We start from the raw sequence: 27,643 nt of genomic DNA, 5'->3' as shown, positions 1-27,643 counted from the left end.
CCTACAGCACCCCTGCTTCACCTCCACCTCTTTGCCACTCTCAACGCCTCTGGCGGGTATTCTTGGGGGTTTCACTTTTTTTTTCCAAACGCTAAGCCACTTCACCTACTATTGACTTTCACCTCATCACCAACGCGCTTATAGCGTTACACGACTTGCCGCCAGTAGGAGATTCTCATATTTCTTCGCTGTCGTTCTTCACGGGTTTTCGGGTGACGCAATGCTATCATGGTGGCCGTTTCAGCGCAGCCGCCAGCCGTTTACCTCCGCTAGCGACGCCTCGCCATCCCACTCGAGCGACGTTGGCGGTAGTGATGCGAAGGTGCCGCTTTCTCGCAGTCTTATGGATACGGAGTCGTTTGAGAACGCGGCCACCGGCAAGGACCGAGGCTACGGTGACAGTGGCGTCCCGTACTCACAGTTTGATCGAATGCGTGATGAGCAGAAGATACGACGCCATGGTGATGGCCGAGCTTCAACGATGGACGTTGAGTCCATCGACACGCTTGTGAATCGGTTTGAAAATGAGTTCCGCCAGGCTGACGTGCACATGAAGGCTCGTGAGGCGCAGAGGTCGTTTCTGCAGCGGTATGACTACGCCAATGATCGACGCTACCAGCAGTGGAGGACGGAGCAGAAGGAGATGCGAGAGAAGCTGAAGATTCACTGGCTGGACTTGATGATTGATCAGCCGTCGGTTTGTCTCGTCTACTACTTGCGCGTGTGCACGACAGCGGGGTTTTGCTTTGGTGCCGGCCGGACTGCCTACCTGTACCGCACCATGGACAAGACATACGCAAAGTTGAACGGCGTCACGCTTGGTGGCATCGCATTCCACGAGATAACGACGTCGGTGGCCAAAAGCGGTGTGGTAGCCCTGATGGGCACCATCGGCATGCCGGTTGGCGACGCCTTGACGAGCTTGTTTATGATGCTCTGGACAGGTGATGTTTCCTCGCCGCATCGCACGTGGTGGCACATCCTGAACGCGAGCCTCTGCTCGGGCTTTCTCGGCGGAACGGCATACGTTTGCTTCAACTACAAACAGCTCACTCCGTGGGGGGTGCGCGCACTACTGTCACTCTCTACCGGCTTCGGGGCGGCCGCAGGTTTGTACATGGGCTACGTAATTTATCGGCCCTATGCAGCCCAGCGGACACACGACTTGTATGACCCGTACTGGCGCCCCTGGCATACTCGTCACCAGCGCGATGCCGGCCCTTCCAATATGCGCGGCAAGTACCTCTGATCGAGGTAAGGGGTGGGCACTCGTGTGCGTCATTAGTACTTCCTCGCAGTGGCTGTGGAAGGCCGTGCGTCGTGGACCTGCTGTTGGTCTCGAGGGTGTATTGTGCGCGATGCACGCGCTTCTTTTTTTTTTTTGGCTCGTTCGCACATATTGTTGCGGACGATCTCCCCGGTTTTTCTCCCCCCTCACAGGTATTCCAAAGGACGCTGCACCCCCACGAAAAACTATGCGCCTTCAGTGCACTTTGCTCTCTCTACCCCTTTGGGTGGGGCTTGTGAGGGAGAGGAAATGACCCTACTTGATCGCTACTTTCGGGAGCAGCTGACAAGCATTGGTGCGGAAAATACTCTCTCTTGCGGAGTAAATTTGCTTTCTTGGCCACCGGCTTTATCTGATCTGATGCCTCACAAGATCCACCCTTTCCTTGCCTCTCTCTCCTCTTGCCGCTGCGTGTCCTTGTTGCCTCCCTACCCCCGCTTGTGTCTGTGCTGCCCTCCTCCTCTTCCTCCACCTCCCTCTCTCCTCTCGCCCCTTTTTTTCCTGTCGACTTTTATCTGCTGCTCTTTTTCGTCTCCCCGCTTTATACGCCAAGAAGCAAAGGAAACTAAAAGAGGAATCTCCATCCCGCTACCGTAGCCACTCTCTTCTCTCCTTTTCCTCGTGTGCATTTTACTCTTTTTTGCATTTTTGTCTCTTTGTGGTTGACCGAGCTCGTCGTTTTCCTCTTCTTGGCGTGTCGTTCCCCTCTACCACACTCAGCAAAAATCAACTTGATCCCTACACCCCCCGTCATCGTCATGTCCGCTTCCATCTTTCAGTATCTTGCTAACACGGGCGACCGTGATAAGGTGATGGCCATCGTGCAGTTCCTCCCCATGACCCTCGCTGGACCCGCCAACGACGCCGGTTGCACCTCTCTGAGCAAATCTCTGAAGAGCCTCTCGACCATGGCGGACGGCTACCGTGCCATCACGCGTCTCAGTCTTCTCTTCAACGCTCTGTCGAAGCCAACGCTGGAGGCGCTCTCCAAGCCTAAGGGTGACGTGCTCCTCGACCGCGTGGACCAGCTGAGCCACTTCTTTCACGTGTGCTTCTGCTTTTTTGAGAACACGGCAGTGTTGTCGAGCCACAACGTGTACCCGAGCCGTTTGAGCCGCCTTGGTGGCTGTGCCGTGACCTGCTGGTTTTACACTCTGCTGCTCGGCTTGATGCGCCAGGCGTACGTGATGACCCAGAAGAAGAACACGCCGGAGGAGCATAAGCGCCAGATGATCACCACGGTGAAGCTAGGCTGCTTCTTGGTCTTCTCGCTGACGTGCTTCCCGAAGGGTGGCCCTCAGCTGCTGGAGGATGTGAGCGGCCCATTGATGCCGCTGCACAAGACACTGCAGCTCATCGCACCGAAGTGTCTCGAGCTGAATGACACTATCCGCGGCGCACTCGGGTTTATCGCGTCCATGTGCGATTTCTACTGAACATCAAAGCACACCCACGCAACGCACCGCATCAACAGACACAGTGTAGCAGGAACGCCAGAGCCGTTCTCAAGAAAGGAGATATAGGCACTAGAGTTGTCCCACCAAGCGCGCTGTAGGAGTATTGCCGTGATACCATCATGCATGTGCAGAATTCTAGCGGCGCAATTGTGTATGCTTGACCAATGGAGGAGAGAGACAGGAGAAAGGGTGAGAGCTTGTATCCCGCTCCTGTCCCCCCCACTTCTGCGTATCCAGTACTTTGTCTCTTCTCTCGTTGCTGATCTATGCGTTTCTGTTTTTTTTTCTTCTCACTTCGTTTCTTGTAGATGCTGCGCGCGTGTGTGCGGGTGTGTGTCGTGCGTTTCCTTACTTCCTTTCGAACTACGGTACTTTTCCCCCATGTGCACCCACCCCTGCCCCAGCCAACGAAACACCCATTCTCCAGATACGCACAGAGGTAGACAGAGGATGAGAGGCCACACACACACACACAATGAAATGAGCGAAAGACGCATCAAGAACACTGAAAACGTTCTCTTTATTTTCTTCACTTTTACTTGCCTAACTCTCTTTTCTCTTCCCCACCTCTCGTTTCTTTTTCCTTCTTCGTATTTTTCGCGACTTGTGCACGTGTACACACGTGGCTCGACACGCGCATGCGTATCGTTTGGGTTGAGCGCCTCTTTGGCATCTGGATTTATGTATGTGCGCCTCTCTCTTTCTCTCTCTCTCTCTGTGTGTGTGAGTGCCTTCTAGGGCTGCGTGTGATGATGCTCTCCAAAAGAACCTGCCAAATAAAAAAAAACAACGCAAACACTCTCGAAAGAAAAAAATACGCCTTTTTTACTTCTTTTTCCCTGACCTGTTTGTTGATGTCGTCTCCTCGTGTCCATGAATGGCGGTGTGTGTTCCCTCGAGAGCTCCTTGTTGGTCAGGAAGCTGAGGAGTACAAGCGGCAGCAACAACAAGAGGCATACCCACATACGTCAATGCCGGAGAGTGTGCGTAAGGGCAAGTATGCGCGTGTATTGGGATGCGGGTGCGCGGACATGATGTTGACTCATGTCCTATTCACCATTGCCCAAGAAGCGCTGTCTCACTCTCACTTTTTCGCCGTCCTTTCTCTCCATTGTTGAAGAATATCGACGTTGTCGTCATCATGTGCATGTGGGCGGTGCTGGTGATGTGAGAAGGTGCCGGAGGTGTAGAGGGGACACCAAGAATAATTGAAAAAAAGGACCTCTTTAAAGGATAACAGACATGCGTTTGTTCGTGAAGCAGCGACGAGAAAATGTGGATACTCAACAAAATAAAAAGGGCTACATGATGAAAAGAAAAACAGCAACACAACGAACCGGTTGTGTGCTCTGGGCGAGTGATGTTGTTTGCGGAGAAGAGTGGCGGAAGCCGCAAGAGAAGCAGCAGCACATACAAAAAAAAAGTGGTGCAGAGTTCGCTCTCTCTCTCTCTTCCTTTCCGCCTCGGGCCTCTCTCGAACTACGGCTGTGGCCACGCACACAAGGAGCTCTTCCACAGTGCAGGGCCGCGGTCAGGTTGGCAGCAAAGAAAAATGATTTTTTGTTCTTCCTCTGCGTATTGCAAAACGTGAAGAATGAAATTGACTTCAAAGGTGGCGCAACGCTCTCACGGGGCGTGCGTGTGGGTGTGGTCTTCTAAGTCAAGCGCTCTCCGTTGTCCGTGGGTCCCCTTTGTCACTACTCTGTTCTTTCCGGACAGTTTTGTGTGTGCTGGCTGCATACCGCATGTGTTCCATTGAGTCTTGCGAAACTGTGCTCTTGCTTCTGTTTCCTTTCGTCTCTCGATTTGTACGTGCTCCTCCTCCTCCTTCTCCACCCCGCCCGTTCCACACACAAAACACAAACACCGCCTTGCGCGTTCTTCTTTTTGCTTTCTCCTGTAGCCTTCCTTCTTTTCTCGTCTCTCTGTCTTTGAACGACCGCGTTTAGCTCTCCGTTGTTGGCCTTCGCTCTTTCCCTCTACCCACACGTGCATCGACTCTCGTTCTACGCCTATAGCACCATGTCCAACAGTTCCGTTACACAACGTGTCGCGACCTTCAACGACTACATAGGGAATGTGTCGAACCGCGACCGTGTCATGTCGGTCGTGCAGTTCAGTGCGATGGCCCTGACAGGCCCTGCTGCTGCCGCCGGCTGCCCGGAGCTGTCTGCGCACTTCAACACTATCCTTCACATCGCTGCTCACTACCGTACCATCACCCGCTTCTCGCAGTGGCTCGTCGTCGCCCCGGCCCTCACATACAGCGGCATCGCGGGTGCTCTCAACAGCCACCCGAACCCACTGGTTGGCATCTGCAAGACGATCTCCACCGCCTTCTTTACTGTCTTCCTTATCGGCGAGGAGCTTGTGCTGGCTTCCAAGTCCAATATGCTCGACCCTGTCCTCGGCAAGCACCTCAACCGCATTCGTTTTGTCTTTCTCTTCTGGTCAAACATTGCGCGCCTCATCATGAACTACCTTTTACTGAAGAGCAGCAGCTACGATGCTGTCAAGGACAGCCAGAACGAGGAGAAGGCGAAGGACCACCGCCGCAAGGTCCTCAGCGTGGCGGACGGAGTGCTTCAGAGCATGTTCTGCTACACTCTTCTCAAAAGCTCTGCACCAGCGGGCCCCAAGTACCTCAGCGCTGCTCTCCAATCAGGCAACGTGGTCGATGTCATCACCTCCCTTGCCCCGCCGCTGATTGCGGTACCCAGTACCCCGCAGGGTATCATCGGGCTCGTGGCCTCTGTCCCTGGCTTCATGATGAGCATCCTGTAAGCGTGCCTGACCGCCCAGAAGCGTATGGGGGAAGGGGAGAAAGGACAGGTATGTGGGGAGAGCGAAGGCCACCTGGAAGAGAGGGAGGAGAGGACAAATGGGTGTAGCACAGCGTTGCTGCCTTCGTCGCCCTTTTCTTTGCCTGTGGTCGGTACATCTGCGCGAGCATGCTGCGAGAGTCAGCAGATGTTGGCTGAAAGGGGTCCCACTTTGCATTATTCAGTGAGTCGACCAGAGGACATAAGAACAGCGTGCGCGTGGCTCCTAATAAGCCTTCCTCGTCCAAGCCACTGCACTGTTGTTTCCACCCCGTTTCGCATAAGTGTCTCCTCTCGAGGCTCTGCCATGCACGATCTGTGAATGCAGTTGCGAGCAACTACATGCATACACGCGACGTGTGTTCGTGCGCGAGCGGAGCCTGAATCACGGGGACAAGAACACGCTGCGCTATCGGCTGCAACCGCCGGACGAGAAGAAACTGCACCGTGGGTCTGAGACGAGGCCCCAACCCTCTACCTCTCCTCTCCCTCACTGGCGAGCTGCGATGCTTCTCTCTGCTTTGTGGCTCTTAGCACCGATGATGTCGATGTGTTTTTTTCATCGCCACTCAGATTATCAAGGATATATAAGACGAGGGATTCTCGGTTTCAGGGTGGTGGGCAGAGACTGTACGAAGTTCATTGCCGCTTCCCCCCTGGAGCCGTGCGCCTTTTTTCCCCTCCTCTCAGTTTCGCTCTTTCTACAGTGAGAATCAGTGCGCGCGTAGGTGTGTGCCTGTTCTCTTGCTGGCTGCGTTGAGCGCGCTCTGCTGAACACTCTCTTCAGCATTCAGGTCACCCATCCACACACACCGCAAATCAAAGGCCGTAAAAATGGGGGAAGGAAGCAATTAAGCGTAGCGAAAGAAATCCGCCCCCAATAACACAGCAACGTCCAACATTATTTTTTTAAAAAGGGGAGAGATGCTACAGGAAAGTGACTGGTGTCAGCGCACCTCTGTTTTGTAATTCTTAAGGGAGCGGGGGGGGGCAGTGTAAGCTGTCGCGCTCCGCGCCCAGAAACGTTCATACACGTGAAAGAGAGCGAAGGATGAACTCGACATCTTCACCCAGTACGCATACGCACAGGCATATGAGTTCGTGAATGGGGAGATGACGGAGAGACGCAGAGAAGGGGGAACACCTAATTTTGATACACCCCACCCCCTCCCAACGCCATTCATCTGACCTCTCCTGTCCTCTCTTCTCTCTCTTCCCCGCACTCACAACTTAACAGAACGCGACCTAGAGAAAGAGAAGGAAGGATGCGAGCGCACGTCGCATGGAACGTTGTGGGAAGCGTTCGAAGCGGAGAGTAGAGGGATGTAAATGGGGAAAAGGAGTCAAGTTTCAGTAACCACAAAAGGAGGTTCAACAGGAAACGTATAATCTCCTAGAGAGGTAGTCTCCCTTCTTTCAAAGGTGAGCCTGTCTGATGCCTCCCTTTTCGCTCCAAAGTGGTCGAGGGCCTGCTCTTTCTCTTGTTGTGTAGCAGACCCCTAACCAACTTCCCCTTCGATGTGACTCGAGCTTTTTCTTTTGGTAGTGTTTGACGGTCCCACTTCATCCACCTTCCCTTTTTTTCCCGCTGGCCTTAATAAAGCCACAGTATTATCCCACGAGCGAGAGAGAGACAGGACTTGTAGGCGGGGGGGGGAGCATCTGTGAATGCGTGTGCGCTCATCAGTGTAGCACCGGGGTGAGGCAAGAAAAAAGGAGAGAAGCGGCACACGCAGGCACACGGCTGCCAAACTGCGGTGACACTCTCCCCCGTTTCGATCCGTGCCACTTCTTTTTGCTCATCGGCTATTTTCTTTTCATTGCTGCCATGCTCTGGGCAAGTCTGTGAGTGTCTGCGCTCTTCCAACCATCGACCACACCCACGAGCGAGAAAAAATAAGAGAGAGGACACTCCAACAGAGCTCAACTGAGCGGGGATACCACATCCCGTGCGTGAGGACGATTTCCCTATCGATCTCGTATGCAACACGCCGACAGAAAAAAAATGAAGTAGGTTACAGCAAATCGAGCGGCAAGTGGTGTGCCGGGCCTTGTTAGCGCCAGGCGACAGTCGACATACTTGATCGCGGCTGCTTTTTGTTTTTTCTCTGATCGATGACAAGAACATGAAAGCGGTACTGTGTTTCCGCTCACGATGCACGTCATGTTTTGCTTCTGGCGTCGCTTCGTCACGTCGTCACGTCGGCTTTCACCTTCCTTCGTTAGCGCATGTGCTGCTTCTGCCTCATCGCCTCTGTTTCTTCAACCTCGCATTGCTTTTCCTCACTCCTCAGCCTCCTCGCTTCTCGCTCTCTGCAACGCTCGCCTCGTAGTCTCACGCTGCCATCAGAAAAGAAGAGAGCGGTCAAAGTGGGAATCATTTTTTTTGGGGTTTATTGGACACAAAGTAGCCACGTCTCTTTGTCTCTTGCTGCATGGTGTGTGTGTGTGTATATATATATACATATATACATCGCCTTTCTCCTCGTTTTCCCAGATTACTGCTGATTACCAGTATTATTGATTTTTCCTCTCGCTTGCTTTCATGCTATCTTAAAGGCCTGCCTTCCGCTCGTCCTTGTTGCTCCTCTCTCTTCTACTCTTTTTTTCCCCTTTGCCTTTTGTGATCGTAGTGGTAGCTTTCTCATCAGCGCGGGATTTTATTGGCACATTAGGCTGTAAACAACGGATTAGGTTCTCCTAGGGTGACCCACTCGCAAAGAATTTGGTGCGTTCTTCTCTTCTCTCTCCTCAATTGCTTAGGCTCTTTTCTTCGTCGTCTTTCCATTTTCTCACCCACCGACGTACCCTCTCTCTGCATCTTCTCGCCAACCTTTTTCTTTTTTTTTCGGTTCCTCTCCCTCCTCTGTCTTTAGTGCCTGCAAATTTTGTCGTGCAACTTCGCTCCGTGCATCTTTCCGTCTCTTCATCCTCTCTGTGTGTGGGTTCCATTTTGTACCCCTCCCCCTATTTTGGCTTCCCTTTGCTTTTCTTCTCAGCGTTTCTCCCAGACTCCTTCTTTGTCTTCTACCGAAAAGGGAAAGAAAGAAACGCTGCGCCGTCTATATCGGTGTGTGTGTGTGTGTGACATACAGAAGGCAAACAAAAGGCGTCTGTACGCCTGCCCCATACATCTCTTCTGTTGCTTTTTGTCCTCCTCAGGGCTCTTTTTCCGGGCTCGTTTGTTCTCTTTTACGGTCTATTTGCGTTTCTCACTTTGGGTTTGCTTGCGCTTTATCAATCCTTATTCTCTAAAAAAAACCCCCATAGCCTGCAGCGCTCTCTTTCCCGCGCCCACTCCATCTCTGCTCTTTTTCTTTTGCCCTCACACCCTGCCGTACAGCACTTCACTTTCATAATGGCGACGAAGTTTAACCACCAGGACAAGTCCACCTACCCGAATGGGCGCGACAAAAGGCAGCCCATTGTCCCCATCATCTCGCCCTCGCTAATGGTGGCGGACCAGACAAAGCTACTTCTGGAGTCCCTGGACGTGCTGTCTGAGAATGGTGGCAGCGCTGATTGGATTCACGTGGACATTGTGGACGGTCACTTCGCATCGAACTTTAGCTTCTGCCCCGCAACGGTTTCGGATTTGCGTAAGCACCTGCCCAACACTTTTCTCGACTGTCATATGATTATCTCGAATCCCATACACTGGGTTGACAAGTTTGCGAAGGCTGGAGCGTCGACGTTTGTTTTCCACTACGAGGCTACCGAGGACCCTGTTGCCGTATGCCGCAAAGTACGCAAGGCAGGCATGGTTGCTGGGGTTGCTCTTCGTCCTGATACGCTGGCGGAAAGGCTATTCCCCCTCATCGATGCAGGCGAAGTAGATATGGTGCTTGTTATGTGTGTACAAATCGGGTTCGCTGGGCAGACGTTCAAGCCGGAGACGGTGGAAAAGGTACGCTTGCTGCGCCAGCGCTACCCGCACCTTCTGATTCAGGTGGACGGCTGCATTACACTGGAAACTATTGACCTCGTTGCTGCGGCCGGCGCAAACGCGATTGTGCCTGGCCGTGCTGTGTTTAAGTCGAATGATCGCAAGGGCAGCATGGAGAAGCTCCGTAGCAGCATTCAGAAGCACATCACACTGCGCGCTTCGAGCCATCTTTAGTTACGATGCTCCGAACACCATAGTTGAGCAGTTGTTTTGGAGTGTTGATGCGCCTACCCGCCGAGCATCGCGCTACTTTATGACTCCACAGTGTTTGCCCACTTTCCGTACCTTTATTCACTGCCCTTTCCATCTTTCAGGACGCGGTTGAAGCAAAGACGGTGTGGCCTTGCTGTGATTGCCCTTCTAGACGGACACACTTCGCGTCTGGCTGCGCACGACAGAGTGACTCGGTGGCACGAGCAGTTCTCCATGAGACACCAGGCTGCGTCGCGCTCAGACCTCGCGTTATTAGAATGGACGCCGACTCGAACCAGCGGATGTGGGACTCGAAAGGACGACCCAACCGGGCCGGAACCGCCCAGCACGATCGGCTCAACGACACGCCCTTGCCATGTGCAGGCGATGGCGGCGCCTCGGCATGGCGCAGCGCGGGCGGGGCCGCGTTGGTGTTGCCGTGACGCCCGACCACCTCATCTGCGGCAGGGGCACCGTCCCCAAGGCACCGAGGGGGCCGCTGCGCGATCGAGCCTGCTGCCCGCCTCGCGGGGGGGGGATGAGACCCGGTGCCGGCCGCCATGTCTGGCACCCAATCCCGCACGCATCACGAAGCCAACCGGCAACCGTGCCCCGCAGGTGTCACCCGCGGCCGGCACGGTGTGGCACACCCAGGCAAGCCATGCAGGGACCAGCAGCGCACACGCGTTATGGGCGTAAAGGGCGCGAGGAGGCACAGGCGGATCAGCAGCAAGGCACGCGGGTGCAGGACATGCGGCGTCTCCTGCAGCCGTCCGGGTGGGCTGGGGTGGCGCGGGTGCCGGGAGCACGACGGGCGCGCCCCGGATCACACCACCGGGCCCGCCACACCCCAGGAGAAGGAACCCCCACGCCATGCCACGGGATGCCGCAGAGGAGGCAGGCGAGGTGCAGCTGCGTGCGCATGCCAGCAGACTGGTGCGTGGTAGGATTGCGTGTTGAAGAGCAGAAGTGACACACTGGAAAAGATGTTTTGGCTCCCCTGGTGCCGGGGTCTCGCTCACCGCGGTATGAGGGCTGAGTACCTCACCCCGTGGGGCAGTCAGGGCGATGCATCGCTGCTAACGTCAGTGGTCAGGTCCTGGGCGGCGTTGCGTCGGAGAGACCTGCGACAGTGGACCCGCTTGTGCCGTCCACATGACGGGCAGAGTGCGGACCTGACTCGAATGCACCCCACCCTGCCCTCGCCGTCTATTGGTGTGGAACGCCTGCGTGTTACCCCGAGGGATGCACCAGGTGGCGACCGGCACCGCAGGAGCATCTGTGAGGCGGTCTGCAGAGCAGGTGGGTGGGTGGTTGGAGTTTGAGGCAGGGGCTGTGCTCGCATCGCCGAGTCGGCGCATTACAGCAATGCGCGTGTCGACCGCTGCTCCGCACCCCGAGGCGGACGTGGGACAGGCTGGGTCTAGAGCGGAGCGGAGCACCTCTTCGCTGAGAGAGCGGTCACCCTCCGAGAAAAGCAGTTTCTCTCCTGGGCATCTGTAGTTAGACCCACGTACTAACTCGCTGGCCTCTTTTTTCTGTGTGTGTTGCCTCCTGAATTCCATGGCGGGCAGAAAGTGAAGCCACGCTTTGCGGACATCGAATCGGGCGGTACTTTTTCCGTGTTCGGCTCTGGAGCGGCTGTGCTTTTCCTGATCTTCATTTGTTTTGTACTGCGCGCAAAACGAACAACGATAAAAAAGATCAGACACGCACGCACACGCACACACACACACACACGAAGTGCCGAGGATCCTCATCTTTCTTTCCGGACAGCTGCACTGGAGGAAGGGGGAGTACTTCGGCTAGGTTGTAACCGAAGTCTATGGCGCTGTTGAAGATGGCCCCAGTGAGATAATGTTGCGTTTCGTCGCCATTGCCCCTTGCGGTGTGAACTCCTACGGCAAGCACACCGTGTATATGAGAGGCTAAGTGGATCCCAGTGGACTGCGTGAAGGGTGCCACTTGCATTCTGTGCCTTCCGCGAGGTGCAAAGTTGCGAAGCTGCGCTGGGCTGCAACGAGGGGTAGGTACTACGAGGTAACTCTCATCGGGGAAGAGAACCACTTCAAGGACTCGCTCATCTTTGCTAGAGGTGCACCTAACATCGTGCTGAACAGCCTCGAAAAGAAACTCAGTGACCCGGCGCTACAGGCTGTGTGCCTTATTTCCAACGACGCGCTGCCAATGGGCCTAGGCGTGAGCGCCTCCGAGTCGTGTGATACAGGTCTGCTGAACGCCATCCGCTCCTTCGGTCTCGGCACCGACAAGGCGTGCCCGTCTAAGCAGGCAAGCCACTATCTGAAATGGTGCTGTAGCAATCGGGCTGACAAGGTGAGGCACACAAAAGAGGCGCTGCTCACTGAGACCAAGCACTGCGGAGTGAACATTGACATTATTGGCGAGTTCTAGTGCGTGCACGCTATCAAGGGGAAGTTTATGGCGCCTGACTACGACACCCTCACCTTCAAAAAGCACAAGATTGGCAACATTACCGGTCCCGGTGCATGTCTCCTGCTCATCAACTTGGTGAGGCACAAGCTGACCACCTTTGACCACAGCAACGACCACAACACAATCCGCATCGATATTGAGGGCGCTGAACAGGCGGTTTGCAAGGCGATGCTAAGTGGCAAATCTTTGAAACACAGTCACATAGCCTGTTACCTCGCGAAACTCACAACGGACGACCCTGTCAAGTTCATGGCCGAGTTTAAGTCAGTTATTACGCAGTTCCAGCACAAGCGCAGCGTCTTCAACGCTGCCGAGCAGGTGCGCGCCATCAAGCTCACTGGGCTGTCGGAGCCGAGCTGCCCGCTGTCCCAGCCTTAGCGTGACGCCATGCGCATGCCCACCCCTGAGCTCAACCTCCCCCAGGAGTCATTAAGGCGGAAGGGGACTGCTGGCGGTTGCCTGATGGCCGGCGTTGGTAGCTACATCTTGCTGCTGCTGAGGCGCAGCGCCGTAGGCCGCATTGTCAAGAATGTGCTGACTGACTTCAATACAAAGTTTGACCTCACCTCTGAGGCGTACCGGGCTTGAGCTGTGTGATGGCGCCATTGTGGTGTCCTTGTGGAAGGGCGCCACATCCTTCCTGCGGAGAGGTAGACGACGGAGAACAGGAGAGAGAAGTGATGCGTTTGACGTCAAGGAGCGCATGCGTGGCGGAAGCCCGCTCAGCGCCTTTTATGTTTTTTTTTGTTGTTGTTGGGTGCGGAGTCGATGGAGTTTCGAGGCTGCTGCCGTCAAGCTGTTTGCTCTTGGGAAGCACTGTGTCCCCCCTTCCTCCGCCGTAGTGTGTGGGTAGCTCTGTTTCTTTGTATGAGCGAGCCTCTCTCTCTCTCTCTGGCTTATGGCCAGCCAACCCTCTGCACTTGTCAGCGGCACACTGCCTCTCTGTATTTTGTTTCGCTTGCTGTGTGGGTGTGTATTTTTTTTCTATTCGCTCAGTATGAGTGGACAGGTGGGTTTGATCTCAGTCATGTACCCTTTTGTGTTCCGTTTTCTTTTTTTACTCCTCTCCCCCTCTCCCCTCTCCCTCTCTCTCTCCTCACGAGAGCACAGACAAATTGTCAGTATGTGTGTGTGTGTCTCTCTCTAACACATTTTTTCTTTCACTATTGGTGTGACATTCCCCCCCCCTTCTCTATCGACAGACGACTTTGCACACGAGCGAGCCGATACGGAAGGCAGCGAAAACAAAGAAACGCACACAACAAAGAAGACAAGAGAAACAACAGAGCACTTACAGCGTGCGCCAGTGGCCGACACGCAACCGTGAGCGCACGCACCAGCAGAGCAGCAAGGAGGAAAATGAAAGCAAAACTTGTGCGTGCGTGCGTCTGATCTCTCCGGTTGCCTTTCGTCGTTTTGTCAACGCCATTTTTCTTTTTGTTGTTGTTCTTCACGTATTGGCATTTTTTTTCCCGTTTACGTTTGTGCTCGTGCTACTATTGGGGATTCTTTTTTGTTTTCTCAATTGTCTACTTCCCTTCCCCTTTCTCCCCGCTCAAACCTGTCGCTCATACATGATTAGTTGCGCGATAAACACCTGGTAATTTTCATCCCCTTTTCCTGCTTCCCTTTCTTCTAGAAGGCGCAGGAGAGGAGGGAGTGTGTCACCAGAAGCAGCACTGGCCAAGTAGGCAATGCTGGAGAAACAGCCAAGGGAGATGGAGAAGTTGAAAGGGATTGAGAGGAGCGATGGCTGGCGTGTACGCGTGTGACCGGTTCCTTCTACAGCTCTGTCGACCTCCCTTTCCCTCCCTCCCATGCCCCTTTGGCTTTCTTTCGCGCTCGATCTGCCCTTTAAAACCTGAAGTTCTTTTTTCTTCTCTGGCTTCTTTGCTTTGATGTTCGTGACAACAGAAAAGGTGCTGGTGATGAGGAGGTGCCTTCTGCACAGGTACGACCACCGAAGGAGACCCACTCTTAAACAATTCATTAAAAGTACTTCACCTTTTCATTTCACAGCTGCAAATTTCTTAAGCAATCACACAGACGCGCAGAAAAGTGTTGCTTTTTTTTTCAGTGAGGCGGCTCCTACCACCACTTTTTTCTCTCGCTCTCGCTCTCGCTCTCTCTCTCTCTGACCGGCGCGTCCTCCCCCATCCCCCCGCTGTCTTTCACCTTTTCCTTCTTTCTCTTTTCCGTGTTTGGGTGTCCGCATCACCTCTCACTCCATTACGTTTTGCTTTTTTTGTTTGTTTTTATTGTTGATATGGACTAGCAGGGGTTTCTGTTTGCCGCAGGATGGGCATGAACCCGTCCATGTGTGCTTTGTGAGCTAGTCCCCTCGCTCTCTCCACCCTTCCCCCCCTCCCCCCTCCCCCCAAAAAAGAGAGAAACAGTAGTCTCGCACGCAACACGCAGCCAAAAGCAAGCGCAGATAAACACACTGATCCAAGGACGACACCAACGACCTTCAATGTCCCCTGCGTGCTGGTTAGTGTGGTTAATATCATTGACGCTTTTTCTTTCCTCATCTGCCCACTTGCAGTCGGTCTGCAGCTCGCTCAGGTGAAGGCGAAGACCAGCTTGAGTTTGCATACAAAAAATTCAAACGCGCATGGTAGTGTTGGTTGTGGTAGTCACATGATGAGCCTGCTGAAGAATTGGTGAGGGGCGCGTGATGGGAGGTGAATGGGGTGATTGATGAGTTTGCAGGAAGCGACGTGAAGCTTTAAAAAAATCTCCAATATATGCAGTCCAAAGGATGGAAACAGTCAAGCACCGTGCCCATCAGTATTTTGTGCTCCGTGACGTGATGGGAGACTTAGAGGGCGGCGCATGCGCTTTATCCTCTTATCCTTCTCACGATTCAACAACGGTCAGAGTAGTAAAGAGGAAGCGAACAAAGCACAGAACAGCAGTAACGGAAGACTCAGGCGGTGTTTCAGTGGTACACAACTGCCACTTGGGAGACTCTCAACCAGTGCAGAGGAATGGAGTTAGTTGGCGTTCTGTGTTGAGCGCGCGATATGATTTCTCTCAAGCATCGCCAAGAACATGCTAGTGATCAATGCTAAAGCGTTGGACAACTTCCTTGCTCGCGCGCGGATTACAGAATTTTGTCATAGGCGTGTGCGCACCTACGGGGGAGTTCTTTGTGCAGCTTGTCGTGAAACCACTCTGCATGCTGCTCGAGTTCTCTTTCTGCTACCTCCCTGTCGCTTCTTCTGGATGCTCAAACATATTTTCAATGCTGGCTGCTTCTTTGCATTCCATCTTGGCGGTTGTTCTTACTCGATGCAGCACCCAAGTCCCCACTAGCAGCAGCAGCAGCTTATTTGTTCTTTTTTCCCTTCTGAGCACCAGAGAATAGTACGCAGATACAGGGACTTGATGTTCTCATTTTGGCAGAAAGCACAACAGCAACACACGCGTAGATACGTGCATCGGAAAACTGCCGCACGACTACGGGTTCTCTCACGCCAAGGACTCACAGACCACCCCCCTTCACACTCGCACCCATCTAGGTGCGCATAGTCGCGGTGAGGTAGCGCAGCATCGTTGAGCTCTTGTCCTTCCCCTGCCTTTCACTCTCTCGGCCGCCTAGATCTCTCCCTAGGCCTACTTGAGCAACCCGTTCAACTCTGGTTCCTCACTCCCCCTAATTCTTCTTCTAGCCGTGTCTACCACTCTCCAGCACGTTTGCCACACTGCACCGAAGAAACACCACCAGATACCCATTTCTTTGCTTCTCTCCACCTTTGAATCCCCATCCTTTGTATCTTGCTGCGACTGTGCATACGCAGTGTGTGTAGCTCACTAAACTACTTGGGGGGGGGGCAGCCTTTAAATACAGAGAAAAGGAAGGGGGTTTTGTACATACACGTGCAGGGCCTTTGTGTGTGCGCGCTTTCGACTCCGTGTTCACGTGGCGGATCGACGCATTAATCAAGCAGCGACAGCAACGGCGCGGGCTGGAGGGACGCCTGTCTGGTGCGGTTTCTTTTTTTTTTTCTTAGCTCGTTTTACTGTACTGTTTTCTTCATTTCTGCGCTTTATGCGCTTGCTTCATCTGCTACCGTAGCGTGCTAGAGCAATGACAGAGTACCTCAACGACTTGGCATCGGCCAAGCCGGGGGAGTCGATGCCACCCGTCAACCTGGGGCCGTACGACAACCCGCTGCTGTGGAATAAGCTGGATCCCTTCGGTGCTGATCGTGGTCACCAGCGTCGTCCAATGACAGTGTCACGTGACTTCATGGAGCTGAACCAGGTGCCTATCGTCTATCGTGATCACTGCGTGCACCGCTGGATTCCGTTCAACCGTTGTATGCGGAACTTAAAGCCTGTGACGTGGGGTACGGTGAACTGCCACGAGTTCGAAGAGTCGTGGATGGTATGCAGGGCGCACGAGACTTACCGCCTGCAGCTCTTAAAAAGCAAGTTCATGGAGCTGACGAAGGACTACACAGCAGAGGACAAGAAGTTCTTCCCTAGCATCCTGTATCTCGGCATTCCGTACTACATGCCGTCCTTCTACTGGAATCTGGCAGCATCACAGCGACTTAGCGGGTGGGATGAGAAGGACCCTGCGAACCCAGTCATGTGGCGGGAGCCGAACCGCTCCCTCATGCGCTCCGAGTTCTCGCCAACCAACTGGGAGAAGGGTACCATGACTAGCGCCTATGGCCACAAGCTCATTCCAGATGAGATTGTGTATGACATGGTGCCAGGATTTCCTCTGCCAGAGGAGAAGCGTCCCCAGGCCGCTTAACCGTGGGCCGCAGGCGACGAGGACAAGAAGGTGTGCAAGCGTGCTACAGGCCGACGCACGTACTGACGCTGGTGCCGTGCAAACCGCCGCCTCTATTGCTCTCCTTTTTTTCCCGCGTGATGTGGCAGCTTTGCCGCTTTGCAATTTTTTTTTTTAGCGTCTTTCGTTTCGCTGCTGCGCCTGCTTTTTTGTTGTTGTTGATCGTCTTGTTCATGTGTGCTGTGGTGCGCCTTTGTGTGTTTTTGTATACTCTCCTCGTAGCACTCTCACTCGAGTAGGATGCGTTGTTTTTTTTCTTTTTTTTTTCGTCTTTGGTCAGCGCATAGGTGGCACCGTTTCTCTCCCTTCGTACTGACTGTGAACTCCCAGTGTAATCTTCATCTCGTATTGCCTGTGTGTATCGGATCCAACCACTTGCACGTCAGAAAAGTACCCCGAAGCAACTATCGGAGGACACAGCACAATAAAGGGAGGTGAGGAGCTCGAAGGGGTGGGGATGTGGCGCCAGCACCACAGTGCGGCCGCTTTCAGTGCTGCTTGCCCATGGATGACTCATCATGTTCCGTCAGGAAGGTGGTTGTTGACCAAAGAAACGGGGAGAGCTGCCATTGTCTCACCCCGTCCCTCTTTTTCCACTCTTGCCCTTTCGCTTCCTCGCTAGCCACCTCTACAGTCGACAGCGTCGATGTATGCTCTTTAGACGATCGGTGATGCGTAGAAAACATTCTGCATGGCCGGTGCTGACGCTATTCGGTGCGCGCAAAAGCTTCACTTCTTTCCCGTTCCTCCCACGATTTTTTCCTTGATAGTCCACCTCTTACATTCCTACATCACCTCCTCTCCTCCCTACCTCCTTTTTCCTCTCGCTTGCTTTGTGCGGAACGAGAGTTTCATCACGGTAGCGGACGGTAGTCGCACACCAGTTTCGCTTCTCCCTCACGGGAGCTGGTGCACTCCATTCACCATCACGCGGCTTTGCCTTCGCAGTTCTTCTTTTGATTTTCCGTCGGCGAGGAGGGGGGAATCGCTGAGTGTATGTGCATGCACAAGTATCCTGGCTGCCCTGCACCTTTGTAGCTCTTTCTCTCTTCGCCTCACGTTTCCTTTCACGTCGTGCGGGTGTCACACAGGGTCTCTTACTTCTTTCCTCAGGGGTGGAGAATTTGAGTGTCAACGAGGCGAAGCAGCAGCATTGCCTCAAACACGCACCTCTGCGTACCACGGTCTTCCTGCCTCAAGTGAGAGACCGCCAAAGCGAGTTTTTTTGTTGTGCCTCTCGCGCTCAATTGGCACGCATCGCTTGCTGTCGTGCGTGTATGGGTGTGTGCGGAGGTGCGTCTACATGCATGTTTGTGCTGCTGCGGTTAATAGTGCGTTTCTTCGCACACTTCTTCTCCTTTTCCCATGCGTGGCCCTACTTGTCCTTATATCTTCTTTTACTGGCGGATTCATGTAATTCCCCGATGCCATTACTGGTCAGCAGAGGAGGCAACGAATGAAACCGCGAAGAGTGACAGCGCCAGCGTTGGCGGCGCTCTACTGGTCACCGGTAGCCGCGAGCTGTGCAGGAAGTGCTGCTCTCAAGTGGCGGGCAGCGCGCCAAGTTTGCCGCAATCCTAATGAGCCCTTCCCGCTACTGCGCCGCACCTACGTATCGGCAAGCCCTGCGTTCATTGCCCGCCGCAAGGCACGCTTGTCGTATTGGGGTCACGGGCGACCGAGAGCTGCGGCGCTGTCGCGTCCGTTTGCGCCCCCGCGTGTGTCTCCACCGCATGAGTCGCTCGAGGAAGTGCTGCGCACCTCCGGGCCACCCTCCTTCTCCACAGCAGCAGCGTTGATGGCCACACGACTACGGCGTAATCACATCATCGGTGCCTGCCCGCGCCTTTTTGCCGAAGAAATGTGTAGCCTCGTGTCGGCCGTCTCTGCAGCAGTTGCGTCCTCGCCAAAGGAGCTCCACGCGTGGACATTAGCACTGCTAAGTGAGCTGCAGGATGCTGCCAGCTCCGGAGCGGCGCCACCGTCTCTTGCAACGCCGGTGGAGGTGGCAGCTGAAGCGTCTCGCTGGAGGAGCTACATGCATCCTTTCGCAAGGCTCCTATGCAGCACACTTCACATCAGTGCTCCGATAGATAATTCAATGCTATTGCCGTCGGCTTCGTTCACCGACGGCAAATGGGAAGAGGCGCTTCTCGATTATGTTCGCCAGCTTGCTTCGTGGCCGGACGCCGAGGCGGCAGAGACAGTCACGCAGTTGATGAAGTCTCTGGTGCAGAACTGCGCGCGGAGGAAGAGCTCCTTTCCTGCTGTGTTGCTTCCTAAAATGGAAGTGGTGGTGCGGCGCGTGGTTGAGGCGTCGTCACCAGCGCTGCTGTCTGCGGTGGTGCAGGCATGTCAAGTGCGCACACGTCGCATGGGTAGTATGCTGTGCGACGTCGGGGCGGAGCTCACGAGTGCAGGTCCTTCCCTCTACTCATCAGAAGCGGAGGAGGACTTGCATGGCTGCTGTCGGTGGCATCCTTTCATGAGCGATAAGGCGATCAAGGTGTGCCTAGAGCGGATGGTGCAGGTACTTACCACCTTCCCGAGTGAGAGACGCAAGGGTAAGGCAGGCGGTGTGTCTATTATGACTCCTGTGACACGCCTTCAGATTCAGCAGTGCTGTCTGTGTCAAATTCCGCACCACATGGACAACCATACTCGGCACGAATGCGCCATGCTCGCCATGAAAGCCCTTAAGCAAGCACCCTTTACTGTGCTGCTGGCTGCTTACCAATACTTCCGCGATGAGCGACTTGTCTCGGTGATGGTGGCTGAGCGCTTCCTTGCGCACTGTGGCGTATGCGTTACCCACGTCACCCAGCGAGGTGTCTCGCTGCCGACGTACCTCTCACCAGAGGCAACCGAGGCAGCGGCCGAGGCCCTTCTGCACGCGCGTAGCAAAGTGCTGAACACCGGCCGTGACTCGCAGCAGTCGGAGGCAACGATATCGTACGCCATTGCCACGCTGAACGCACTCGGATTCCCGGATGTTGTGCGCTCTTTCTACAGCGCGGCCATGTCGACGATCATGGCTACGCCAGCCTTTACACTCTGCGAGACGCCGCACTCCGTCATGTCGCAGGTGTTGCTGCGTAACGTATCTGGGGCCGTGGTCTCGCTGGAGGTCCTCGGCACCTCCCGTCCAGAAGGGTGGCTATCGGTGCCACCTGCCGTCACGGAGTCCATGGTAGCTGTGAGTCGGTTGGTGGGGCAGGAGGGCAGCGCTGCTGACATGGACGGATTATACGAAGCCCTTGTCGGGTTTCACAATGCGGGCTTATTTATCAGCTACTATGTGGAGTGCGTGCTGGCTGGCTTGTGCGATCGCATACGCGATATCGAGAGACGGCAGCCGCATGCATGGAAAGACGTGAGCAAGGTGTCTCGTGCGCCTCCTCACGAGATACTGGAGGGCGTCATCCCGGTCTTCCGCGCGACCTTGCGCTATGTCGGTGACGAGCTCAACACGGATGTAATTCTCGAGCTTTTCGAAACAGCGCTCCAGCTGAGTGTGTATGCCGTGCCACTGACAGCTGCTCTCGTCTCCGCACTCCGCGCGAGTATGGGGATGAGTCTTTCTCTGCAGGAGCTGCTCTGCCGGGTGGACCCCTCAACGCATAACGCACCGTTTCTCTACTACTACATTCTGTGCTATGCCAGAGACTTCGGCTCACCTTCCACGTTTGATCATCTCGCCGCCCTCTGGCACGTTGATGGCGACGCCATTTGGAATCGCGCGGCCCACCTTTCTCCCCCGTGTCGGCTGTGGAAGTGTGCCACTTGTGGCCGATTGAACAGCGATCGCTACAACTACTGCGTGTGCTCAGCGTTACGGTACAGCCATGTGTTGTGCGGCGCCTGCGGCTACGCGCAGGACGAACGACTGCGCCAGTGTTGTAGCTGTGGTCAGACGCTGCTGAACAAGGCGTCGTTGGCCGGGGCGGTAGTCCGCAAAACATGGGTGTGTCGAGACTGCGGGGCCCGCAATGCAGCAAGGCAGACGCTGCTGTGCTTCCGGTGTGGACAACCTACAGGACCGTGCATCCAGCAGCACTCTGCCATAGAAGCAGCCGAATCTCAGGGCTCGACGGCGTCTGCATCAGCGTCGCCCGGGTGCTGCTTCTGTGGTGATTGCAACAACGACGAGGTGTGCGGTGCTGCGTCGTCTGCAACGCAGAGGACGGCCACGTACGCGGAGGCCGTCGGTGTCTGTCACGAGTGTGGCCGCTTCAAAATGGACCATGCCGCGCGGAGCAGCTTCGTGTGGGTTTGCCCGGGTTGCCATCAGCGGCGTAGCTCGCTGGAGCGCTTTTGCCCCTCATGCCCGCAGGTAGAATGTCTCCCGCGGGCTATATGCCGAGAACCCGTGTACGCGCCACGCGTGTGCCGTCACTGCGGTCACGAGGAAGCAAACCCGTTCACGGTAGTTTGCCGGGGTTGCAGCAGCGCCGCAGATCCTTTCGTTCACCGCAGCAACCTCGCAGAAGCCACGTTGTTGCCGGTGCAAGAGGCCGCTACTGACGGTCATCCGGGCCCCATGTCCGCCCAGGGGGTGCCGAACCAGCGGCAGCCCCAAGTCTACCACTGGTGTTTCCACTGTCACCACATGCAGCCATGGGACGACACCGTACCGCTCCACCAGCAGCACTGCAGGGGGTGCGCGGCCGACTGTGAAGAGAAAGGCCAGTGCTCGTTGCCTTTGCGCGTCTGTGGCGGCTGTGGCGCGACCTTGCCGACTCGCTATGCGGGTAGCGCCGTCTGTCCATACTGTGCCACTTACTTGCAGCTGGCGCCGCAGCCGCAAAGGTGCGACGATGGTAGTGCACCACGGTACTGGACTGCTGTAACGCTCCTTCACACATGCGAAGTGCTTGACGAATGCTGCGCCAGAGAATCGCTGCTCACGGAGGGTTTGACTCCAGCAACGCCGACAGCACTTGTATCGACTAGATCAAAGACTTCGGCACCCGATGGCAGCCCCGCTCCCGGCTCCGCAGCGACCGCAGTCGACGCCAGTGCTCGTGCATGTTTTCAGAGGCGCCCGGCTATTGAGAAGGCGCTGTCCTGCTTGCGGCGCGAGTGGTGCAACATTGACAGTGCTGCTTGGCTGTCCATACGGATAGACGTCGTCACCCTGCTAGGGCAAATTGTCAGCAGGCTGTGTCCATGCCTATCCACATCCCTCACGGCGCGCCGCCTCTCTGCCCTCCTGAAGAGCATCCTCACGCACGTCGACGGTGTGTGCGGGGTTGCGGTGGCAGGTTCCCGAGACACCTCCAGCTGCAGCGTGCAGGGCTACTTCACTCCTGCCGAGGTATGCCATGAGTGTCTCGGTACCCATTCACCTGATCTGTGCCCTTTTCTGGAAGGCGGTGGCTTGTGGACTTGTGAGGAGTGTGGATCCTCGCACAACAACATTGACCTGTGCCGCTATGTGTGTAGCAACTGTCTTGCCTTGCGACCGGTGGTACAGGACCTGCTCATCTCAGCCTGCTGGGAGTGTCCCACGTGCTATCGGGCTAATCTGCAGTTCGAGCGCTACTGTATGCACTGCGGTGCTCAGCGAGCGGCGTGGTGTGCGGCGATGCTTCCTCGCTGGGATTCAGCTGGCGACGTAGCTGTTTATGGCGGTGTCCAGTCGCCCGCTGCCGCCGGCACTGGGGAGCCCGGCGACCAGGGCGAGACAACACACCAAGCCAACCGACTGACAGCAAGGAAGCGGGGTAGAAACGTACAGGGGCATCGTACAGGGTTGCTGAATTTGGAAAGCACTGCGCAAGCCCTATCGCAGAGCTTCTCCTCTGCGCTGTCCTATGATGAATCAAATGCTGCCCCGCTGGACTCCCTCGCCGCCAGCCCTGCTACTGCTACTTCACCAGTCTGTGGCGACGAGATTCCCTTCAACCCCGCAAAGTGTCCTCTGTGCGGGCTCGTCTACATCGAAGCACGATGCCCGCTCTGCCTCAATCACATTCCTGCCGTCGCCAACGCTAAGGGAACGGTGTGCGAGGTACAGGACCGCTACGCCTTCATTCAACCAAGCGGCACCACCCGTCCGCAGGATCGCATCTTTGTGGATGAGGCCCTGCTAAAGGCAAATACACTGAGAGAGGGGCTACTTGTGCACTACACGGCAGAGCTTGACCAGCGAGGTAGGATGGAGGCGAGGTTCCTGCGGTGCTGAATCTGCCCCCGCAGCATGACTGTCAACGAGAGCGGTGTGCTGCAAGGATGACTGGCTAAGACGCGGAACAATCAGCAATGCCGAAAAGCACGAACATTTCTTTTGTGTGTACTCATTTGCGAAGGCTTTCTCCACGTCCACACACGCAAGAAGGACCCGAGAAAACGGGAATGGTGAGGGAGCGCAGGGGAGAAGGAAGCAGGCAGCTTCATGGTGTGTCTCTGTCCGCCACATGTGCTTGTGCATGGGCAGGTTGCATCTCACGCACGGCATCCTTTACCCTGCTGCTGCTTCTACTGAACAGCGGACGTTTGACTTGGCACACACCCGCACACGTACATACATACGTACATACACCCTCTCTGTACCCCCCCCCCCAAAAAAAAGCTCAACTCGCCGCTCTTCAGTTGGCTTTGCTCTTGGCGCGGCGAGCGCCATGCTAACCGTCTTCCTCTCAATCACTCCTTTTCATTTTTCCTCTTTGAAGCTCTCTGGAACACTTTCTGTCTCACACCATTACCCCCTATCTTTTGCATGTGTTCGCTCTCTCACAGCACCAATGCGACACCCATACACATACCTTGGACTCTCTCCCTCTCCTCGTGTACCAATCGTTGTCATTAGGATACGGCTTGTCGCTTGTGCCCTTCGATGACTAGAAGCAGTGGGTGCTCGTCGGCGCGATGGTGTGGACCGTGGTGCAGCCGCCCATTGCCCCCTCTACTGGACGCCGTGCAGACTTCCTCTACCGACACGTTCTAGCAGACGCAAGCCTACCAGGCCCTTTTAACCGAGCCCACGCCCACGGCTCTGACCTGGCGCAGCTTCGTGTTTGTCAGCGCTGTGCCGCTGGTGTACGCTACTGTGTCCTCCCCTCGTCGTAGTGGATAGGATCAGTCCGCCCCAGCTGTGACTGCAGCGAGTGGCGCATGGTACATTAAAGGATAACACCGCAAGGCATCCAGCTGTGGCGCTTCCACCATCTGACGCCGTGCTCACTCGTGATGCCGCCATTGCTGCGGCTACCACAGCCACTGGGGCACCCTTGACCTCGTCTCAACGCCGCATCGCTTCTGCAGGCTCTGGAGTTAGCATCCCCGCCTTGGCAAAATCAATGTCTTTGGGTGTGCCGGCACCTCTTTTTGCAGGATCTGATTGCGTAGGTGCAGAACGGTTGTTGTAGACGTTCGACGCCAGCAGAGACGCCGACTTCCACCTCAGCACTGATCACATCCTTCCTATCAGAGGATCCTGCCCCATCTACGGCGTCTATAGATGAAAATATACACTTGTTCGGCTCACTCACAGCTGCATCGAGGTGGATCATGGTTCCCCCGTCTTTGCACGTTCTCCTCGAAAGTGTCGCTGATTTGCATTCCAAGACGGCGTCCGTCTCAGCTGCGTCATCTATCGTAGCTTCTCTCAGCCGAGGTGCGGCGAAAATGACGGTGCGCGTTTTTCCTCGTACGCTTGCAGCAATGCTTACTGCACCACCGAGGGAGCGGAAGGCACCGGCAGGTGAGACTGTTACTCCGCTGCCTTCAAGCGGGTTGCCTCGAGAACACGTCGCGTCCAGTACGGCCTCAAGTGCCGCCTCACAACCCGCTCTCTTGTCCTATGCCACCGCTTCAGATGCTGCACAGACGCCCGCTGCTGTGGCCAGTGCTCCTACAACGCAGCTACGGCGGCGACGTAGGGCGCTGTCATGTTTGTCTCTTCTGCAATCACCCCTGCAGGATTCCCCACGTCCCGGGTTCCTCTCGGAAACGCGCAGTGCTATCACGGCTCCGGCGGCGCTGACGTCATCGGAGGCAGCAGCTGCTCCGCAGATCTCAACAGCGAGTCATATTCCCTTACCAGTCTTTTCCGTCTACAAGCCGACTCACGTAGACAGCACCAGGGCGCCTCGTACGCACACCAGTGGCTGCCCCTCAGTGTGCCATCGACTGACATCTCCATCCTCTCCCTCGCACCTGGAGCTGCTGGCCTGGTGCGGGTGCTGTACTCCATCGCTGACGCCGAGCACTACGTACCACAGCGTGTTTTTTTCTGTGGGGACGGAACGCTGGCACAATCGGTAGTTGTTCTCGCTCTCAAGTACGCCGCAACTAGTCTGCTGGGTTCACATCCGGGCAACCGCGCGGCAACCGCACTTTTTGCCTGTTACTATCGGCCCGTCATCGTCGATATTTCTCGTACCCGCCGACTCACCGCACTCGTCACCTCGGCGCCGCCGATGCGCCTGCAATTCTGCCGCTTTTGCCAGTGATTGCAAATCCACACGCCTTTCTCCAGCATTTGGTGCAGATGTCTCCACCTTGTAGCAGCCCCGAATGTGGTACCGGCGCGGACAAAGTTGCGACGTATGTGTTTATTACCGTCACTGAGGAATTCGTCGTCATGGTGCCTGCCGCGCGCTTCATGCAGTGCATGGAGGAAGCGAGCCTCCTGCAGCAAGACAGACCTCCCGGCGGCAGCGCTGGTGTGGAGCATTGCTGTTCTGGCGCCGCCTTGATGTATGTCGGGGTGCGCAGCTTCGAGCAGGCCCAACACTTCTTTGACAAGGACCACTGCAGAGGAATGTGAGTATCTGCGGCGGAGCGCGTACCAAGAGGCAACGAAGCGTCCCTGCTGTTCCCCAACGCTGCACCGCCGAAGCACTTTCGCGACTTTTCCATGATGGTCTGTATTGCGACCCGGACACACACCTTCATAATGGAAGCCACAAGCTCGACGGAGCCGAGGTGGTACGTGGGCAGTTAGAAGATGTACTGGCGTAGCCAGCGAGGGGCAATCAAAAGGCCCCATCTAGGTGGTAGTAGGTAGTGTGTCGTCTTCTCCACATCTTCTCGTCTTTTGACCCCCGCACCCTCCACCGCTCGTCAAGTGTTTTTTGGCTGGATCTGCGATGGCCCCATCCACCCACCCACGAGAAGTGCGGCTCGGGTCCATTCTCCTCTGCTCGTCACCCGGACCCGGCGCAGTACGATGAAGCGCTAATTTTGCCGCGCTTCTCTTTGTCGTTTACGCTGTTCACCTACAGCGTTCTTCTTTGACGCTACTTCTTTTCTCTTTTCCATGCACGCCGTCCCATTCGCCCAAGTGCCGGTCCAGCGTAATGCGTGAGGGTGGGTGGGTGGGTGGGTGTGGGCAGCGGGCGAGGCTCGCTAGGGTGATGCTGCCGTGCATTGATTCCAGCTACTTCCGTTCCTCTTGTCTCCTCCGCCGTCTTGTGCCCCTACCTTATGGTCTCCCACCGCAGCGTGCCATCTCGCCCCCCCCCCTCCCCCAAACGTCGCTCTCTTTTTCCTTGTGCGGGTGCCTTTACCTGTGCGCAGCACCCCCTCCTCTTCCCTCAGCTATGTGAGCATATTGTTTCACAGACAAGAAAAAGGTGATGAGGAACCACTCGAAGTAGCAGGCATATCCTCAGGCCCTTGTTTTGTGCACCGCCCGCAGTCGTGTGATGAGCGCCTCATCGTCTTCTTTCAGGAGAACCTCAGGCTATTGCACTGCCAATGCAATGCTCCTCGCTCTGCCACGCCGTCTGCTGCCTTACACCACTATACTCCTTCCTTCTTCCATCCATCTACTCTTTCCCACTCAAGGAGGCAGCACCGGTGATTCTGAGTATTTTATGTTGCTCCCGCAGAGTTGCACCGCAGCAGTGTGTTGATACCTGTCTGGGAAACCAATGAGCATGAGCCGTGCAACTGAGCGATTGGAGGTGTGCGAGGGCGCGACAGCGTACCGCATGGCAAGCCTGCTGCAACGTCCGCGTACGGACGAGGTCGTTGATGTAGGGTCGCTGCGTGGGACGACGGCGCAGATCGAGGAGTTCCTTGCCATGGCGTCACGGGTGCCTGCTGTGCGGATGGAGCCGGACTGGATGCGACTGGGCAGCGGCGGCAGCAGCGACGCGGAGGAGCTAGAGTCGGTGGACGAGGGGCCCACGGCGCAGCTGAACGTTGTCGCTGGAGTGCTGGAGGAGGTGGATGGCGCCGCGGAGCGGCCCGAGGTGTCATGCCTCGACGGGCTTGTGCTCCCAACTGCTGCAAATCAGCAAGAGCTACAGCGGCACACGGTAGAGCAGGCACAGGCGATGCTGAACCTGCTGAGCGCGCTCTTGCCGTCCACGCCCGTGTCGGACGACTGCAGTGCGGCGTCGCGCGCGGCGGGGCACGTCCCGATGAGCAAAGAGGACGATGACGACAGCGTGGCCGTGATGAACGCGGACGACCTGATGGGTGAGGACTCAAGCGAGGACAATGCGCCGGCGTGTCACCGGGGCATCATTGAGATAAACTGACAGATGAGTTGCGGTGGGGAAGGGGAAGTGCCTAGCAAAAAATGAGGCGTGTGTGTATGTTGCTGCTTAGAGAGCCGCAAACCGTCTCTTCCCGTTCCTCTTCTCGAGTGTTGACGAGCAATAGTGTTTCCTAACAGCGAGTAACGGATAGACAGCCGCCAGTTAATGCACAATCGAT

General features: G+C 55.7%; 7 protein-coding genes and 2 pseudogenes across 7 annotated transcripts, besides 2 other annotated features; all 9 read left to right on the top strand.

Moving 5' to 3' along the window:
- Positions 1-220: 220 nt before the first annotated feature.
- LPMP_343580 (hypothetical protein) lies at positions 221-1,249 on the top strand (the record flags this gene model as incomplete). Its single annotated transcript, XM_010704479.1, has 1 exon — positions 221-1,249. One exon carries the CDS (start codon positions 221-223, stop codon positions 1,247-1,249), a length of 1,029 nt encoding a protein of 342 aa, XP_010702781.1.
- A 797-nt stretch (positions 1,250-2,046) lies between these two features.
- On the top strand, positions 2,047-2,724 carry LPMP_343570 (glycosomal membrane protein, putative; the record flags this gene model as incomplete). The annotated part of the gene is made up of 1 exon (XM_010704478.1): positions 2,047-2,724. The coding sequence occupies one exon, from the start codon at positions 2,047-2,049 to the stop codon at positions 2,722-2,724; it is 678 nt and encodes a 225-aa protein (XP_010702780.1).
- A 2,043-nt stretch (positions 2,725-4,767) lies between these two features.
- On the top strand, positions 4,768-5,529 carry LPMP_343560 (glycosomal membrane protein, putative; the record flags this gene model as incomplete). The annotated part of the gene is made up of 1 exon (XM_010704477.1): positions 4,768-5,529. One exon carries the CDS (start codon positions 4,768-4,770, stop codon positions 5,527-5,529), a length of 762 nt encoding a protein of 253 aa, XP_010702779.1.
- Positions 5,530-8,925: 3,396 nt separating this feature from the next.
- Positions 8,926-9,687, top strand: LPMP_343550 (ribulose-phosphate 3-epimerase, putative; the record flags this gene model as incomplete). Its single annotated transcript, XM_010704476.1, has 1 exon — positions 8,926-9,687. One exon carries the CDS (start codon positions 8,926-8,928, stop codon positions 9,685-9,687), a length of 762 nt encoding a protein of 253 aa, XP_010702778.1.
- A 138-nt stretch (positions 9,688-9,825) lies between these two features.
- Positions 9,826-10,612: a repeat region.
- Positions 10,613-10,700: 88 nt separating this feature from the next.
- Positions 10,701-11,145: a repeat region.
- A 747-nt stretch (positions 11,146-11,892) lies between these two features.
- LPMP_343540 lies at positions 11,893-12,537 on the top strand (annotated as a pseudogene).
- A 3,715-nt stretch (positions 12,538-16,252) lies between these two features.
- Positions 16,253-16,930, top strand: LPMP_343530 (hypothetical protein; the record flags this gene model as incomplete). The annotated part of the gene is made up of 1 exon (XM_010704475.1): positions 16,253-16,930. One exon carries the CDS (start codon positions 16,253-16,255, stop codon positions 16,928-16,930), a length of 678 nt encoding a protein of 225 aa, XP_010702777.1.
- Positions 16,931-18,830: 1,900 nt separating this feature from the next.
- On the top strand, positions 18,831-23,156 carry LPMP_343520 (hypothetical protein; the record flags this gene model as incomplete). The annotated part of the gene is made up of 1 exon (XM_010704474.1): positions 18,831-23,156. One exon carries the CDS (start codon positions 18,831-18,833, stop codon positions 23,154-23,156), a length of 4,326 nt encoding a protein of 1,441 aa, XP_010702776.1.
- A 1,325-nt stretch (positions 23,157-24,481) lies between these two features.
- Positions 24,482-25,742, top strand: LPMP_343510 (annotated as a pseudogene).
- A 1,114-nt stretch (positions 25,743-26,856) lies between these two features.
- Positions 26,857-27,465, top strand: LPMP_343500 (hypothetical protein; the record flags this gene model as incomplete). Its single annotated transcript, XM_010704473.1, has 1 exon — positions 26,857-27,465. One exon carries the CDS (start codon positions 26,857-26,859, stop codon positions 27,463-27,465), a length of 609 nt encoding a protein of 202 aa, XP_010702775.1.
- Between the last annotated feature and the right edge of the window lie 178 nt (positions 27,466-27,643).

Source organism: Leishmania panamensis (genome assembly GCF_000755165.1).
Source record: "Leishmania panamensis strain MHOM/PA/94/PSC-1 chromosome 34 sequence".
NCBI classification, from domain to species: domain Eukaryota; phylum Euglenozoa; class Kinetoplastea; order Trypanosomatida; family Trypanosomatidae; genus Leishmania; species Leishmania panamensis.
This window is presented reverse-complemented; position numbering and strand designations above follow the sequence as displayed.